At 37.7% G+C, this 19,388-nt stretch overlaps 1 protein-coding gene and 1 long non-coding RNA gene across 3 annotated transcripts in view; one reads left to right on the top strand and one right to left on the bottom strand.

Moving 5' to 3' along the window:
* Positions 1 to 19,388, bottom strand: part of ELP1 (elongator acetyltransferase complex subunit 1) — a 66,639-nt gene that overhangs the window by 10,000 nt on the left and 37,251 nt on the right. Inside the window, exons 29-31 of the mRNA XM_082403763.1 lie at positions 18,205 to 18,266; positions 1,831 to 1,893; positions 1,389 to 1,449 (exon numbers count right to left, since the gene is read on the bottom strand). Coding sequence (XP_082259889.1) covers positions 1,389 to 1,449; positions 1,831 to 1,893; positions 18,205 to 18,266 — 186 coding nt within the window. The remainder of the gene's footprint in view (positions 1 to 1,388; positions 1,450 to 1,830; positions 1,894 to 18,204; positions 18,267 to 19,388) is intronic.
* LOC309634290 overlaps positions 1 to 19,388 on the top strand; it is a 66,842-nt gene that overhangs the window by 26,505 nt on the left and 20,949 nt on the right. The window contains exons 5-6 of one of the 2 annotated variants that reach the window (XR_014247925.1): positions 2,004 to 2,116; positions 3,024 to 3,072. This is a non-coding gene — a long non-coding RNA (uncharacterized lncRNA). The remainder of the gene's footprint in view (positions 1 to 2,003; positions 2,117 to 3,023; positions 3,073 to 19,388) is intronic. The other variant, XR_014247924.1, reaches the window with a different exon arrangement.

Raw genomic sequence — 19,388 nt, 5'->3', positions numbered from 1 at the left:
AGAAAGAACTAGAGATTGAGATTCTAGATCTTAAAGTTCATCAACATCATCCTAGAATACTCTCTACCACTAAACTTACAAAATCACCTGAACAAAAGACTTGGTATCTAACCCAAGAGAAGACTAGTAAATAAAAGGAGTGCACAGGAAGCTGTTAACAAAAATAGGAGGAAAGTCGCTGAAATGCTTAAACATATAAGTATTAGGTCTTTGTAGATGAACTGTCAGCACTTTTTCTCGGTTCTAATTAGTGGAGAAAAATCAAGTAAGAGTGGGCTAGATGGATTGTTATAGGGCCAGGAAGGATGCTTCCAGTATCCAGTTAGGAGTACCTAAAGTGAATGATACACAAAGAACCCTCCCAGTTTTAAGTAGGACAGGGTAGTAGAGAGCAGGCAGGGTAAGAATATGAATACATGTTAATGTCAGAAAGGCCAGACATTACTTACAGGGTAGACTGTGCAGAGCTTAAAATCAACCTCTACTCCCAAAGACTTTTATAAGTCAAACTGATGTCCTTCTTTTGCACTTTGCTTTTAAGGGATACAGTGAACACCAGAGTATTCTAGAACTGATAAAACTCATCTGTTATCGAGGAACCATCTGCAAAGGTTCTTCTTTTTATTATTATTATTATTATTTTGGCTGCACCACACAGCATGCAGGATCTTAGTTCCTCGACCAGGGATCAAACCCGTGCCCCCTGCAGTGGAAGCGCGGAGTCTTAACCACTGGACCACCAGGGAATCCCTTCTTATTTTTAAAAAATTTTTGTTTTGAAAAAGTTTCAGACCTACTTAAAGGTTGCAGTAATTCAATGTACATACATGTACCCTTCACTTGGATTTATCAATTATTAACATTTTGCCATATTTTTGGCTTCCTCTGTTTCTACACACACACACACACACACACACACACACACACACACACAACTTATTTTTGTGGAACCCTTTGAGAGGAAGTTGCAGATATGATTCTTCCCTCTTAAATACTTCAGCATCTCTAAGAATCAGGATATCATCTATATAACCACAATACAATTATTAAATGCAGGAAATTAACCATTTGATACAATATTATCTAATATACAGTTCATATTTGAGTTTACCAACTATTCCCAAAGATTCTTAATTGTATCTTATCACAGGTTTTTAGCATTCAAATAAGTTATGTGCTACTATTTAGCAACTTAGCATATTTAAAAACCACGGTCAGAAGTAAATTTCACACCCAGTGGAGAACTCTGATTGACTCGATATAATGAGTCCTTTCATCACTGACATGATTAAAGGATGTAATAGCACCGGCAGTACCCTCCCGTCTCCCTCTCCCCCCGCAGTTCTATACTTCCGAATCAGGAATTCTATCTAAAATGTAACCCTCACCTTCTAAAATGGAAGGCTTTACGTTGGTTTCTATAATATCTGGTCTGTTATATTTGTGTACCTAAAAAAAAAAATACAACAATTTTAGGCAGGAAAACTTCAAATCACTGGAAAGTTAAGATACTTGGAAATGGATCACTTTCAGAGGTGACAGGATATTTTCCAGAGGAGTAGGCCTCCTATAAGGTAGCCAATGAAAACTCAATTCATTTCAGTAAAAATTAGTAATATTTCACATTTAGAGGACTAATTCCAAACATCAAGAATAAATTTTTAAAATGGTTTTAAAAGCACTGCTTATCCTTAGACCAGGAACCTGAACTATTTCTAACAAATTTCAGTAGCTCAGAAGACAAGGGACTCCGGCTGACACTGTCTCCCCTGTGCAGGCTCTTGCCCTGCTTAGCACTTCATGCAGGGAGGAGTTTTGAAGTCCTCTTACCAGTCTCAGAGCTTCTTCCCAGGCAGCTCCTTCTAACAGCAAGAGCACAGCTTCTTCATAATCCTGACAGGGGAACATCAAGGAAGGTAACAGGCTAATGGAGCAAGTGTGTTAGATGCCACCATAATAAACTGCAAAACTGCCCACAGAGCTGCCTCTCTCTACCTTTCCAGCCTATCACTCACAGTCCCAGTTGGTGGGACTGGCCTGGAGTACATGCTCGATAAATACTGATGCAAGAGACAAAGGAGGGGTGTCAATTCTGGAAATGATCACAAAGCACAAGGTAAGCATCACCTCTCTACATCCCTGAGCATCAAAACCACGAGAGAGACTGTTAGAAATGCCCATTTCCCCAGGTGCACCTCCAAATCTGATTCCGGAGGTTTAGGTGGGCTCCTGAATTGACAAGTGCACACTCTGAAAAAATGGCAGACTAGAATAGGAATCTTCTAAACCATTTTTTCTTTTTTAATATTTATTTTTTTCTTTTTATTTTGAACAACTTCAAACCTACAAAAAACTGATAAATGAGTGTAATAAACACCTGCATACCCTACAGTCTTTAACCATTTGTGATGCTTATACCCTTACCACTAAAAACTTTTGATCATGTACCCCAATACATAATTACTTAATGTACTTAAAAAGCATATAAAACAAAACACGTTTTTAAAAGATGAAATATATGAGACAACTGGCTGGGTTTCTTCAAGTAATCTCTGTCATTAAAAGGGAGGTGTATACATTAGATAAAAGGGATTTAAAGGACTTAACAAAATGCAATACATGTCCCTAAACTGGAATCTAATTTGATCGATCTACTGTAAACAATTTTGGAATACTGAGGGAACTTAAATTGTAATTATTAGATGAATTAAAATGTGTCAATATGGAGAGATGAAGATCATAACCAAACACACCAAATTTACAAACAGAACTAACAGCATAATTTCATTTTGGTTAAAAATACGTGTGTGTGTGTGGAGAGAGGGGGTGGGGAAGAGAAAGGAGAGAGAAAACTCTAGAAAGAAAACAGGAGGTGCTTATAATAGCAATTTCTGAGTGGTAGGAATGAGATGTTTTTATTTTCTTGTATTTGCTTTCAGCACTTTAAACAATCTATAATACATATATACTACTTTAAATAGGTTATTTTTATTAAAAAGATTAATTAAACATTTTCTTCCCAGACCCCAAAGGATCCTTGCAGGCCTATACCACATGTCCCAGAGAAACATGGTAGGATGTGTTTTGCTTGACTGGCAATGTGTGAGTGTGTGTGTTTTACTGAGATCAAATTCACGTTAACATACACTGAATGGTTTTAAAGTGTGTAATTCGATGGTGTTTACTATATCACAATGTTGGTAACCACAAGCTCTCCCTACTTTCAAAATTTTTTTATCATCACATAAAAACACTCCATATCCATTAACCAATCCCTCCTTATTTCCCACTCCTCTCACCCCCTGGTAACTTCTAACCTGCTTTCTGTCTCTGGATTTGCCTAATCTGGATATATTGTAAAAAAGGAACCATACAATAGGTGACTTTTTGTGTCTGACTTATTTCACTTAGCATATGTTTTAAGATTCGTCCAAGTTGTACCATCTACCAGTTCTTTGTTCCTTTCTTTCCTCTTATTTTTTTTGATTGTAGTAAAATTTAATATAAAATTTACCCTTTTAACCATTTACTGTACAGTTCGGTGGCATTAAGCGAATTCACACTGTTGTGAAACCATCACCACCATCAGTCTCCAAAACTTTTTTTATCTTGCAAAACTGAAATTCTATATCCATTGAACAGTAAATCCCCATGTTCCCCTACCCCCAGCCTCTAGCAACCATCATTATACTTTCTGTCCAGATGAATTTGACTACTCTAGCTACTTCATGTAAGTAGAATCATATAATATTTGTCCTTTTATGTGACTTATTTCACTCAGCATAATGTTTTCAAGTTTCATCTAAGTTGTAGCATGCATCAAGTTTTCATTCATTTTTATGACTGAATAATATTCCTCTGTGTGTGTGTGTGTGTGTGTGTGTGTCTGTCTGTCTGTCTGTCTGTCTGTGCATGTGTGCATATATCACAATTTATTTATCTGTTCATCTGTCATTGATGGACATTTGGGTTGTTTTCACCTTTTGGCTATTATAATGCTCTATAAATATAAACATTTGTGTACAAGTTCCTTTGTGGACATATGTTTCCATTTCTCCTGAGTATATATTTAGGGGTGGAACTGCTGAATCATATGGTAATATTATGCTTAACTTTTTGAGGAACCACCAAACTCTTTTCCATAGCAGCTGCACCATTTTACATTCCCACTAGCAATATACAAGGGTTCCTATTTCTCCATATCTTTGACAACACTTATTTTTCATTCTTTTGATTAAAACAATTCTAGTGGGTATGAAGTGATAGCTCACTGTGGTTTTGATTTGCATTTCCTTAATGAACAATGATGTTGAACATCTCTTCATGTGGTTAATGGCCATCTGTATATCTTCTTTGGAGAAATATCTATTCAAGTCTTTTGGCCATTTCAAACAAAATGAGTTGTTTGTCCTTTCGTTCTTGAGTTGTAAGAGTTCTTTATATATTCTGGACATAACAAGGAAACTATAAAACAATATTCCTTGTGAACAAGCACAAAAGCCTCAAGTAAACTTTTAACTCCACCAATATAGGTCATACATTATGACCAAGTTGGGTTTAACTCAGGGATGCAAGATTGGTTTAACATTCAAAAGTCAATGCAGAGGAGTGATCAAGATGGTGGAGTAGTAGGACATGAAGCTCACCCCCTCCCACAAATATATCAGAAATACACATACATGTGGAACAATTCTCACAGAATATCTACCAAACGCTGGCAGAGGACCTCAGACCTCTGAAAGAGCAAGAAAATCTCCATGTAACTGGGTAGAACGAAAGAAAAAAAAAGAAAGTGAGAAAGGAATCGGGACAGGACCTGGGCCCTTGGGAGGGATCTGTGAAAGAGGAAAGGTTCCTGTACCCCGGGAAGTCCCCTCACCAGTGGGGAGATTAGCTGGGACAGAGGGGGAGCTTTGGAGCCTGGGAGGAGAACGCAGCAACTGGTTTGCAGCAGCTAGAATGGAGAGACAAACAGTGCCACCGCCCTGCACTCCCCAGCCTAAGACGCATGTCCTCTGGTATGGGCGGGGGCTGGGTGTGGAAACTCGAGCTTCAGAGATCACACCCAGGTAGACGACTGGGGTGGGCTGCACGCAAACAGCCTGAAGGGGCTAGAGTCTGGTGCAACCGCAACTGAGAGTGTACACGGAGGAAACCTAGGCTGCTTTAGAGGCCAGGTGCCATTGTGTGGGCGGTGCGTGAGGGGAGGGGCAGGACCTGCCACTACAGCCTTTTTCCCTGCAGGAGCTCTCAGGCAGCAGAACACCGCCTACACGAGCTCCAGGAGCAGTCATGGCTGCCCTCTGGGCTTTAGGAGTAATCACCAGCTGCCACGACCACCCTTCTGGACTCCAGGAGTGGTAATGAGCCGCCTCTACTCCCATCGCATGCTCCAGGGGTGCACATGATCTGCCAGTGCCACCGAGAACCCCAGGACCAGGCACTAGCTCCCATATCTGCACACCCCCTATCAAGGGGATGATGGCCAGCACATGCTGAGGAAAGAGGCTACAGGTATCTGTAAAAAAACAGCCCTCGTGGGACTTTCCTGGTGGTCCAGTGGTTAAGAATCTCCTTCCAATGCAGGGGATGTAGGTTCGATCCCTGGTCGGGGAACTAAGATCCCACATGCCACGGGACAACTAAGCCTGCATGCTCTGTAGCCCGCGTGCCACAACTAGAAGAAGCCCATGCGCCACAATGAAAGATCCCACATGCCACAACTAAGACCTGATGCAGCCAAATAAATAAACAAATAAATAAATAAAAAATAAAAACAGCCCTCACACCAAAAATATTAAACCCACACAAGATACACTGGGACGGACCCACATATAAATAGCCCTCCAAGAAAAGAGTAGCTAACTGTTTCTCCTAAACTTACAGAATAAGAGAAATATAAGTAAAATGAAGAAGCAGAGGAGCCACTCACAGTTAAGACCAAGAGAATTCCCCTGAAAGAACAAATAAACAGACCTCTTCAGTTAAATAGACACCAATTTCAAAAAGGAGATAATGAAAATACTGAAAGAATTAAGGAAGGTTATTGACAGAAATGCAGAGTACTGTAAAAAAAAAAAAAAAAAAAAAAAGAGGAACTAGAAACTATAAAGTGTAACCAAGAAAAATTAGAAAACTCATTTGCTGAGATGACAACTGAACTAAAAGCAATGAACAGCAGAATAAATAATGCACAAGAACAAATAAGTGACCTGGAAAATATCAATAGAATAATGGAAATCACCCAATCAGGACAGCAGACAGAAAGGCAAATTAAAAAAAAAAAAGAAAATGAAAGCAATATAAGAGACCTATGGGATAATATAAAGCATGCCAATGGGGACTGAAAATGTATTTGAAGAAATTATGGCTGAAAACTTCCCAAACATAAAGAAGGAAACATATCCAGGTATAGGAAACACAGAGGGTCCCAAACAAGGTAAGCCCAAATAGACCTACACCAAGACATATTATAATACAAATAGCAAAAGTTAAAGATAAAGAGAGGATTCTAAAAGCAGCAAGAGAAAAACAAAGAGTTAATTACAAGGGGACCCCCATAAGGCTATCAGCTGATTTCTCTACAGAAACGGGGCTAGATATATTCAAAGTCCTGAAAGGGAAAAGTCTGCAACCTACGATACTCTACCCAGCAAGATTATCATTTAGAATAGAAGGAAAGATAAAGAATTTCTCAGACAAGCAGAAACTAAAAGAATACAGCAATACTAAACCTATCCTAAAGGAAATATTGAAAGGTCTTCTCTAAATAGAAAAGAAGTAAGAATATGTAAGAAAGAGAAAATCACAGTTGGAAAGCAAATCACCTAAATAAGCCAGTACAGAGATTTAAAAAAAAAAAATTAACTAACATGGGAAAGAAAATAGCCACCCAAGTCCAGGAAGTGCAGAGAGTCCCATACAGGATAAACCCAAGGAGAAACATGCCGAGACACACAGTAATCAAATTGGCAAAAATTAAAGACAAAGAAAAATTATTGAAAGCAGCAAGGGAAAAATGACGAATAACATACAAGGGAACTCCCATAAGGTTAACAGCTGATTTCTCAGCAGAAGCTCTACAAGCCAGAAGGGAGTGGCATGATATACTTAAAGTGATGAAAGGGAAGAATCTACAACCAAGATTACTCTACCCCGCAAGGATCTCATTTAGATTTGATGGAGAAATCAAAAGCTTTACAGATAAGCAAAAGCTAAGGAAATTCAGCACCACCAAACCAGCTCTACAACAAATGCTAAAGGAACTTCTCTAAGTGGGAAACACAAGAGAAGAAAAGGACCTACAAAAAAAACCCCAAAACAGTTAAGAAAATGGTCATAGGAACATACATAACATAATTACCTAAAACGTGAATGGATTAAATGCTCCAACCAAAAGACACAGGCTTGCTGAATGGATGCAAAAACAAGACCGATATATATGCTGTCTACAAGAGACCCACTTCAGACCTAGGGACACATACACACTGAAAGTGAGGGGATGGAAAAAGATATTCCATGCAAATGGAAATCAAAAGAAAGCTGGAGTAGCTATACTCATATCAGATAAAATAGACTTTAAAATAAAGAATGTTACAAGAGACAAGGAAGGACACTACATAATGATCAAGGGATCAATCCAAGAAGAAGATATAACAATTATAAATATATATGCACCCAACATAGGAGCACCTCAATACATAAGGCAACTGCTAACAGCTCTAAAAGAGGAAATCGACAGTAACACAATAATAGTGGGGGACTTTAACACCTCACTTACACCAATGGACAGATCATCCAAAATGAAAATAAATAAGGAAACAGAAGCTTTAAATGACACAATAGACCAGATAAATTTTAATTGATATTTATAGGACATTCCATCCAAAAACAGCAGATTACACTTTCTTCTCAAGTGTGCATGGAACATTCTCCAGGATAGATCACATCTTGGGTCACAAATCAAGCCTCAGGAAATTTAAGAAAATTGATATCATATCAAGCATCTTTTCTGACCACAACGCTATGAGATTAGAAATCAATTACAGGGGAAAAAACGTGAAAAGCACAAACACATGGAGGCTAAACAATACATTACTAAATAACCAAGAGATCACTGAAGAAATCAGAGAGGAAATCAAAAAATACCTAGAAACAAATGACAATGAAAACATGACAATCCAAAACCTATGGGATGCAGCAAAAGCAGTTCTAAGAGGGAAGTTTATAGCTATACAAGCCTACCTAAAGAAACATGAAAAATCTCAGGTAAACAATCTAACCTTACACCTAAAGGAACTAGAGAAAGAAGAACAAACAAACCCCAAAGTTAGCAGAAGGAAAGAAATCATAAAGATCAGAGTGGAAATAAATGAAATAGAAACAAAGAAAACAATAGCCAAGATCAATAAAACTAAAAGCTGGTTCTTTGAGAAGATAAACAAAATTGATAAACCATTAGCCAGACTCATCAAGAAAAAGAGGGAGAGGACTCAGATCAATAAAATTAGAAATGAAAAAGGAGAAGTTACAACAGACACTGCAGAAATACAAAACATCCTAAGAGACTACTACAAGCAACTATGCCAATAAAATGGACAACCTGGAAGAAATGGACAAATTCTTAGAAAGGTATAACCTTCCAAGACTGAACCAGGAAGAAATAGAAAATATGAACAGACCAATCACAAGGAATGAAATTGAAACTGTGATTAAAAATCTTCCAACAAACAAAAGTCCAGGACCAGATGGCTTCACAGGTGAATTCTATCAAACATTTAGAGAAGAGCCAACACCCATCCTTCTCAAACTCTTCCAAAAAATTGCAGAGGAAGGAACACTTCCAAACTCATTCTATGAGGCTACCATCACCCTGATGCCAAAACCAGACAAAGATAGTACAAAAAAAGAACATTACAGACCAATATCACTGATGAATATAGATGCAAAAATCCTCAACAAAATACTAGCAAACAGAATTGAACAACACATTAAAAGGATCATACACCACGATCAAGTGGGGTTTATCCCAGGGATGCAAGGATTCTTCAATATACACAAATCAATCAGTGTGATACACCATATTAACAAACTGAAGAATAAAAACCATATGATCATCTCAATAGATGCAGAAAAAGCTTTTGACAAAATTCAACACCCATTTATGATAAAAACTCTCCAGAAAGTGGGCATAGAGGGAACCTACCTCAACATAATAAAGGCCATATACGACCAACCCACAGCAAACATCATTCTCAACGGTGAAAAACTGAAAGCATTTCCTCTAAGATCTGGAACGAGACATGGATGTGCACTCTCACCACTATTATTCAACATAGTTTTGGAAGTCCTAGCCACAGCAATCAGAGAAGAAAAAGAAATAAAAGGAATACAAATTGGAAAAGAAGAGTAAAACTGTCACTGTTTGCAGATGACATGATACTATACATAGAGAATTCCTAAAAGTGCCACCAGAAAACTACTAGAGCTAATCAATGAATTTGGTAAAGTTGCAGGATACAAAATTAATGCACAGAAATCTCTTGCATTCCTATACACTAACAATGAAAAATCAGAAAGAGAAATTAAGGAAACACTCCCATTTACCATAGCCATAAAAAGAATAAAATACCTAGGAATAAACCTACCTAGGGAGACAAAAGACCTGTATGCAGAAAACTATAAGACACCGATGAAAGAAATTAAAGATGATACCAACAGATGGAGAGATATACCATGTTCTTGGATTGGAAGAATCAACATTGTGAAAATGACTGTACTACCCAAAGCAATCTACAGATTCAATGCAATCCCTATCAAATTATCAATGGCATTTTTTATGGAACTAGAACAAATCATCTTAAAATTTGTATGGAGACACAAAAGACCCCGAATAGCCAAAGCAGTCTTGAGGGAAAAAAACAGAGCTGGAGGAATAAGACTCCCTGACTTCAGACTATACTACAAAGCTACAATAATCAAGACAATATGGTACTGGCACAAAAACAGAAACATAGATCAATGGAACAAGATAGAAAGCCCAGAGATAAACCCACGCACCTATGGTCAACTAATCTATGACAAAGGAGGCAAAGATATACAATGGAGAAAAGACAGTCTCTTCAATAAGTGGTGCTGGGAAAACTGGACAGCTACATGTAAAAGAATGAAATTAGAACACTCCCTAACACCATACACAAAAATAAACTCAAAATGGATTAGAGACCTAAATGTAAGACCGGACACTATAAAACTCTTAGAGGAAAACATAGGAAGAACACTTTTTGACATAAATCACAGCAAGATCTTTTTTGATCCACCTCCTAGAGTAATGGAAATAAAAACAAAAATAAACAAATGGGACCTAATGAAACTTTTGCACAGCAAAGCTTTTGCACAGCAAAGGAAACCATAAACAAGACGAAAAGACAACCCTCAGAATGGGAGAGAATATTTACAAACCAATCAACGGACAAAGGATTAATCTCCAAATATATAAACAGCTCATGCAGCTCAATATTAAAGAAACAAACAACCCAATCCAAGAATGGGCAGAAGACCTAAATAGACATTTCTCCAAAGAAGACATACAGACGGCCACGAAGCACGTGAAAAGGTGCTCAACATCACTAATTATTAGAGAAATGCAAATGAAAACTACAATCAGGTATCACCTCACACCAGTTAGAATGGGCATCATCAGAAAATCTACAAACAGCAAATGCTGGAGAGGGTGTGGAGAAAAGGGAACCCTCTTGCACTGTTGGTGGGAATGTAAATTGATACAGCCACTATGGAGAACAATATGGAGGTTCCTTAAAAAACTAAAAACAGAATTACCATATGATCCAGCAATCCCACTACTGGGCATATACCCAGAGAAAACCGTAATTCAAAAAGACACATGCACCCGAATGTTCATTGCAGCACTATTTACAATAGCCAGGTCATGGAAGCAACCTAAATGCCCATCGACAGATGAATGGATAAAGAAGTTGTGGTACATATATACAATGGAATATTACTCAGCCATAAAAAGGAACGAAATTCAATCATTTGTTGAGACATGGATGGATCTAGAGACTGTCATACAGAGTGAAGTAAGTCAGAAAGAGAAAAACAAATATCATATATTAACGCATGTATGTGGAACCTAGAAAAATGGTATAGATGAACCAGTTTGCAGGGCAGAAGTTGAGACACAGATGTAGAGAACAAACGTATGGATACCAAGGGGGGAAAACCGCGGTGGGGTGGGGATAGTGGTGTCCTGAATTGGGCGATTGGGATTGACATGTATACACTGATGTGTATTAAATTGATGACTGATTAAAAAAAATATATTGATACAGATAACCCTTATAAACAAAAGCTCTTAAAAAAAATTTCTGTGAAAGTGATGATAACCACAATAAACAGCAAAAAGATGAACATGAAGATGTAAAAGAAGACATCAAAATCATAAAATGTGGGAGAGGAGAGTAAGAAAATGTAGATTTTTTTTTTCATTTCCTAGAATGTGTTTGAGCCTATATGACTAGCAGTCTAAGGCAAGCAGATACAGGATGGGGTTAACATAGTGGAAAAACAGGGTAACCACAAATCAAAGATATACAATAGATTCAAAAAACCAAAAAGAACATAAGTATAATACAAAAGAGAATCATCAAACCACAAAAGATAAAAAGAAAAAGGGACAAAGAAAAAATATAAAATCAACAGGAAAACAAGGTTAAAAGGCAATTAATACATATCTATCAATAATTACTTTAAATGTCAATGGACTAAATGCCCAAATCAAGAGACACAGAGTGGCAGACTGAATTAAAAAAACGAGCCTACAATACCTGCCTACAAGAGACCCACTTTAGGGCAAAGAACACACAGAGATTGAAAGTGAGGGGATGGAAATCGATATTTCATGCAAACAGAAATGACAAGAAAAGTGGGAGTCACAACACTCATATCAGACAAAATAGACTTTAAAACAAACTCCATAAAGAAGGATAAAGACAGACACTATATAATGGTAAAAGGATCAACACAAGAAGAGGATTTTACACTCATCAACATATATTCACCTAATATAGGAGCACCCAAATACACAAAACAAATACTAACAGACATAAAGGGAGAAACTGACAGGAATACAATAATAGTAGGAGACTTTAACACCCCACTCGTATCAATGGACAGATCTTCTAGACAGAAAATCAGTAAGGCAACAGAGATCCTAAATGATACAATAGAACAGTTAGACTTAATTGATATTTTCAGGACATTACATCCAAAAAAAACCCATAATACACATTCTTTTCAAGTGCACATGAAACGTTCTCTAGGATTGACAACATACTAGGGCACAAAACAAGCCTCAACAAATTTCAGAGTATAGACGTTATCTCAAGGATCTTTCTGACCACAATGGCATGAAAGTAGAAATCAACCACAGAAAAAGAAATGAGGAAAAAAATGAATACATGAAGACTAGACAACATGCTACTAAAAAACCAAGAGGTCAATGATGAAATCAAAGAGGAAATTAAAAAATACCTTGAAACAAATGACAATGAAAACACAACCATACAAAATCTATGGGATGCAGCAAAACCAGTTCTTAGAGGGAAGTTCATAGTGATACAGGCCTTACTCAAAAAACAAGAAAAATCTCAAGTAAACAACCTAACCAACCACTTAAAAGAATTACAAAAAGAAGAACAAATAAAAGAATTACAAAAAGTAATTCATGAAGTAATTCATGAATTACATGAAGTCAGCAGAAGGAAGGAATTAATAAAAATCAGGGAGGAAATAAAGATTTAAAAAACAATAGAAAAAAATCAATAAAACAAAGAGCTTGTTCTTTTAAAGGGTAAACAAGATTGACAAGCCTCTGGTGAGACTCACCAAGAAGAAAAGAGAGAGAACCCAAATAAACAAAATAAGAAATGAAAAAAGAGACATGACAACTGATACTGCACGAATACAAAAAACCATAAGGGAATACTATGAACAATTATATGCCAACAAATTGACCACCTAAAAGAAATGGACAAGTTTCTAGAAACATAGAACCCACCAAAACTCAATCAAGAAGAAACAGACAATTTGAAAAACCAATCACTAGAGGTGAAATACAGTCTGTAATTTAAAAAACTCCCTACAAACAAAAGTCCAGGACCAGATGGCTTCACAGGTGAATTCTACCAAACATAAAAAGAAGAACTTATACTGATCCTTCTCAAACTCTTCCAAAAACTGAAGAGTAGGGAACACTCTCAAAGACATTCTATGAAGCTGCCATCATCCTGCTACCAAAACTGGACAAAGACACCACCAAAAAAGAAAATTTCAGGCCAATATCTTTGATGAATACAGAGGCAGAAATTCTCAACAAAGTGTTAGCAAACTGAATCCAACAACACATAAAAAAGATCATACACCACGACCAAGTGAGATTCATCCCAAGTTCCCATGGTTCAACGTACACAAGTCAATCAGTGTGATACACCACATCAACAAAAGGCAAGACAAAAACCACACGACCATCTCAATAGATGCAGAAAAAGCATTTAACAAAATTCGACATCCATTCACGTTAAAACCCCTTTCCAAAGTGGGTACAGAGGGAACATATCTCAACATAATAAAAGCTATTTATGACAAACCCACAGGCAATATAATACTCAATGGTGAAAAGCTGAAAGGCTTCCTGCTAAAATCTGGAACTAGACAAGGATGCCCACTCACACCATTTCTATTCACCATCGTATTGAAAGGCCTAACCACAGCAATCAGACAAAAAGAAATAAAAGGTATCCAAATTGGAAGGGAAGAGGTAAAATTGTCATTATATGCAGATAACATGATCCTATATATAGAAAACCCTAAATACACCCCACAAAAACTACTAGAACTGATAAACGAATTCAGCAAGGTAGCAGGATACAAGATTAACATACAGAAATCAGCTGCATTTCTTTACACTAACAATGAAATATCAGAAAGAAAATGTAAAAAACCAATACCTTTCAAAATCACAGTCCCCAAAATAAAATACTTTGGAATAAACCTGACCAAGGAGGTGAAACACTTATATGCTAAGAACTATAAAACATTAAGAAAGATAACTGAAGATGACTCAAAGATATGGAAAGAAATCCCATGCTCTTGGATTGAAAGAATTAGTATTGTTAAAATGGCCAGGGGTTTCCCTGGTGGCGCAGTGGTTGAGAATCTGCCTGCCAATGCAGGGGACACGGGTTCGAGCCCTGGGCTGGGAAGATCCCACATGCCGCGGAGCAACTAGGCCCGTGAGCCACAACTACTGAGCCTGCGCGTCTGGAGCCTGTGCTCCGCAACAAGAGAGGCCGCGATAGTGAGAGGCCCGCGCACCGCGATGAAGAGTGGCCCCCACTTGCCACAACTAGAGAAAGCCCTCGCACAGAAATGAAGACCCAACACAGCCATAAATAAATAAATAAATAAATAAATAAAATTAAAAAAAAAAAAAGGCCATACTACTGAAAGCAATCTACATATTTAATGCAATCCCTATCAAATGACCCATGACATCTTTCACAGAACTAGAACAAATAATCGCAAAATTTATATGGAACCACAAAAGATCCAGAATTGCCAAAGCAATCCTGAGGAAAAAGAACAAAGCAGGAGGCATAACCTTCTCAGACTTCAGACATACTACAGAAATGAAATCAGCATGGTATTGGCACAAAAACAGACAAATGGATCAATGGAACGGAATACATAGCCCAGAAATAAATACACACAACTACCGTCAATTAATCTTCGACAAAAAAGTAAAAAATATATAATGTGAAAAAGTCTCTTTAGCAAGTGGTGTCAGAAAAGTTGGACAGCCACATGTACATTGATGAAGTTGAAACACACCCTACACAAAATAACCTCAAAACGGCTTAAAGACTTAAACATAAGACACGACACCATAAAACTCCTAGAAGAGATCCCAGGCAAAACATTCTCTGACATAAATCGTACCAATGTTTTCTTAGGTCACTCTTCGAAGGCAATGGAAATAAAAACAAAAATAAACAAATGGGACCCTGTCAAACTTATAAGCTTTTGCACAGCAAAGGAAACCCTAAACAAAACGAAAAAACAACCCATGGAATGGCAGAAAATATTTGCAAATGATGCGACGGACAAGGGCTTAATTTCCAAAATATATAAACAGCTCATACAACTCAACAACAAAAAAACAAACAACCCAATCAAAAAATGGGCATTAGACATAAATAGACATTTCTCTAAAGAAGACATACGGATGGCCAATAGGCACATGGAAAGATGCTCAACATCATTCATTATTAGAGAAATGCAAATCAAAACTACAATAAGGTACCACCTCACACAGGTCAGAATAGCCATCATTAAAAACTATAAAATAACAAATGCTGGAGAGGATGTGGAGAAAAGGGAACCCTCCTACACCACTGGTGGGAATGTAAGTTGGTGCGGCTGCTATGGAAAACAGTATGAAGGTTCCTCAGAAAACTAAAAATAGAATTACCATATAAGCCAGCAATCCCACTCCTGGACATATATCCAGACAAGACTGTAATCCAAAAAGATACATGTACCCCTATGTTCATAGCAGCACTATTCACAATAGCCAGGACATGGAAACAGTCTTAATGTCCATCAACTGATGAATGGATAAAGATGTGGTACATATATACAATGGAATGGTACTCAGCCATATAAAAGAACAATGGTATTTGCAGCAACAAGAGATTATCATACTAAGTGAAGAAAGTCTGAAAGACAAATACCACATGATGTCACTTATATGTGGAGTCTAAAATATGACACAAATGAACCTATGTACGAAACAGAAACAGACTCACTCATAGAGAACAGACTTATTTCCAAGGGGGAAGAGGGTGGGGGAGGGATGGAGTGGGAGATTGGGGTGAGCAGATGTAAGCTATCACATATGGAATGGATAAACAACAAGGTCCTACTGTATAGCCCAGAGAAGTATATATTCAGTATCCTATGATAAACCATAATGGAAAATAATATATAAAAACGAATGTATATATATGTACAGCTGAATCACTTTGCTGTATAGCAGAAATTAACACAACATTGTAAATAAACTATTATCCTTCAATTAAAAAAAAGAAAAAACGTCAATACAATTCACCCTATCACTGGTCTAAAAACAAAACAGAAAACATCTTAGTTTAAGAGGCAGTCAGCAAAATTCAATATCCGTTCATGATAAAAACTCTCAGAACCAGAAATAAAAGGGAATTTCCTCAACACAAGTGAGCTAGGATTGGCAAATTTTTTCTGTAAAAGGCTAGAGAGTTAATATTTTAGGCTTTCTGGGACTTTCTTCCAGACTGTCTCTGTCACAACTCTTCAACTCTGTGGTTTTAAGTGCAAAAGCAACCACAGACAATGGGTAAACAAATGGTGGGGCTATGTTCCAATAAAACTATTTACAAAACAGGTGGCCAACGAGATTTGGCCCACAGGCTATAGTTTGCCAACTCCAACAACAGCCCTCCCAGTTTCTCACACCTATTAAACTCCCAAAAAAGCTAGCAAACATCACACTTAGGGTGAAAGACTGAATTTCTCCAGCTGATATCACTCACTGTACACAAGGTCAAGAGTTCAAAACTCTATAGGGGTCCATACTTAGGGAGATTCCTACACTTTTGTGAGTTTTTACCTCCAGGAGCCCTACCAGAACTTCTCATGGTGACTACGTACTTCTAGCAGGGGCAAGGGAAAAGCAGACATTTGAAAATACTGATCTTCTTAACAAGACCTGCATGCAAATGATTTTGGCAGAGCCTAATCGAAGTAGGTTTTACCAGGGCCTAACCAATGTGGAGGCACGGAAATACCCAACTTCCAGCCCCCTCTAACCTTCCTGTCCTACCTAAGGAGTGAAAAAAAACTGAGAAGCACTGGTGAAGTTCACAGTTGAGGTACATGATCACTTAAAGACTGCCAGCTAATCACATGACTACAGAACACTTCTCCTACCCAACCCCCAGCCTCATCACCATATCATTAAAGACCTATTTATCAAATTTGCTTTTCCCAGTATATCACACACATTAGGCTTTTGACAGAAAATTACAAGGCATACAAAAGGGATTAAAAAACAGTTTGAAGAGTCAGAGCAAGCATCAGAACACGACTCTGATATGGCAGGGATGTTGAGATTGTGAGGCTGGGAACTTAAAATCAGTACAATAAATATGATAACACCTCTAATGGAAAAAACAGACAACGTGCAAGAACAGATGGGTCATGTAAGCAGAGAGTTGGAAATTCTAAGAAAGAATCAAAAAGAAATGTTAGAAATCAAAAGCAGGCATCTTATCCATTTAATTAACCATCTTAGGTAGGATATATCTTCATGTTTTCAGCTCAATCACCCAACATACTTTCTTTCCAGGATCTAATGATATCACATTTTAGTTACCTTCTTTCACTCACTCTTATTACATAACAGACAATGAAGTATTTTAAAAGCACAATTTTGTTATGCAGATGTGCCCACTAGTGACAACTGTAACAAATACTTTCTCATCAAAGGCCAAAACCCTAGAAGGCAGGAATCCCTGGTATTAATTGTGTACCTGTGTCCTGTTAAGTCTGTGACAGTGCATAGGCTTTATTATTTTCATAATAAATCCTAGAATTCTATCAAAAGCTGGTATAGGTACTTATCTTTATAATCTGGTGGAAAATTGGAACCCATCAAGCTGCCTGAGGTAAAAGAGACATTTCCAACCGAAAGAACGGGAATGAAAGCCAAAAAAGGGTGTAACGCTCCATCACTTTGGTTGAGAATGGTCTTTTCTCATCGTTTCTACTTTGGCAAGTTAATATAAAAGGTATAACTTCCTTCAGATTTAATTTATACTTTCTACCAAGGTCAAGCCACTAGTGCATATTATAATAGAGTTCTTTGGTATTCTACCTCACAGCAAGTGTAATTACTTAGAGATATACTGAATTTAGATTTCCAAGTCAAGTCAGCAAGATGGGAGACCCTCAGGGGAAATACTATCTCTGGATTTCCTAAATACCCACAGTTCCTTTAAGTTTCATGATCACTAAGGTACGAGTGGGAAGCCCTTGCTTGTTGATTGGGGGTGGGGAGGGGGTGTGGACGGGAGGCACTGAGTTTACCTGGGCGTACTGTTCCAAAACTGTGGCTGCGTCGCCGTGCTTCCTCTGCTCAGCTAGCTTTCCTGCAAAGACAATAAGCATCTGAGCACAGTCGGCTTACTAAGAACGGTATTCCCAAAACTCAAGTTGACACGGTTTCTGGTGGTACTATTTAAATCAAAATGGTCTCCTACAAATTGGAGATTGAGCTCTACAGAGCATACATTCAAAGTGAACTGCTTTAAAATAGCATTTTCCAGAGTGTTCCCCAAGACTGTTCAAAGGATCATAAAAGGCAGGACCAAGACACCATTCTCAGGTCAATTACGTTTGTGAAGCACTGGGTAAGATAGAGATAAGCGTTCTTTTGCTGAAATGCTTCATTAATATGTCTTTATTGTGTATCAAACTATATACTTTGTGAATTTCTATGAGAGAGACAGGCAGGAATACCATGGGGTCCTATCTTAAATGGCAGTTACAATCAAAATTCAGCATGGGATGTGAAAATCACATATAGTCAAAATCAGTCATGAAAAATGTGCGTTTGTAAACGCACACATATGGGAAACTGACCTAGCATCTCTCACTAATCCATTTTTTCCTCTAATAGGAAGAGGCTGCTGTTTCTTTGGTTGAGCACTAGGTGGGGGTAGTTGGCTTATGTCAGGGGTCTTGCAGTATCTTCAGATCTGAGACTCATTCTCAAACCAGTTGAGATAATTACACTATGAGAGGCACACAGAACCCAGAGTTAACTAAGGGGCTGGCAGAGTCACGTCTCCCATTTCATGCTAACTCCAGGGCATATTATCACTGACAAAACCAGGAAGAGTCACCTCCACTGTTTAAATAGCTATCTTTTCTTTCTTTTGGTGACTTGTGTAAACTGCCTAAGTTAAATGTACACATGAAGTGACTCCACCTTGTAACATTTCTCAAAAATCTTTGACCACTGTCTTCTCCACCTTTTTCTGCTAAGCATCTGGGAGAACTAGGTGCACTCCATTATAAGGCATGACAAACAGCAAGCTAAGAGTTGAAAAGAATGTAAGAGAAGATAACAGACACCAAGAACAGAACTAGAAACTTTAAACTACAAATAACAAGTTTCTAGAGCAGAAGTATCAACAGAGCCAGAATGAAGAGTTAATAAGACTCAAATAAGGACTTCTCGATACTTGTAAAAAGAGTTCAGCTTGGAA

This window comes from Balaenoptera borealis (genome assembly GCF_965194805.1).
Source record: "Balaenoptera borealis genome assembly, chromosome: 8".
Taxonomy (NCBI): domain Eukaryota; kingdom Metazoa; phylum Chordata; class Mammalia; order Artiodactyla; family Balaenopteridae; genus Balaenoptera; species Balaenoptera borealis.
This window is presented reverse-complemented; position numbering and strand designations above follow the sequence as displayed.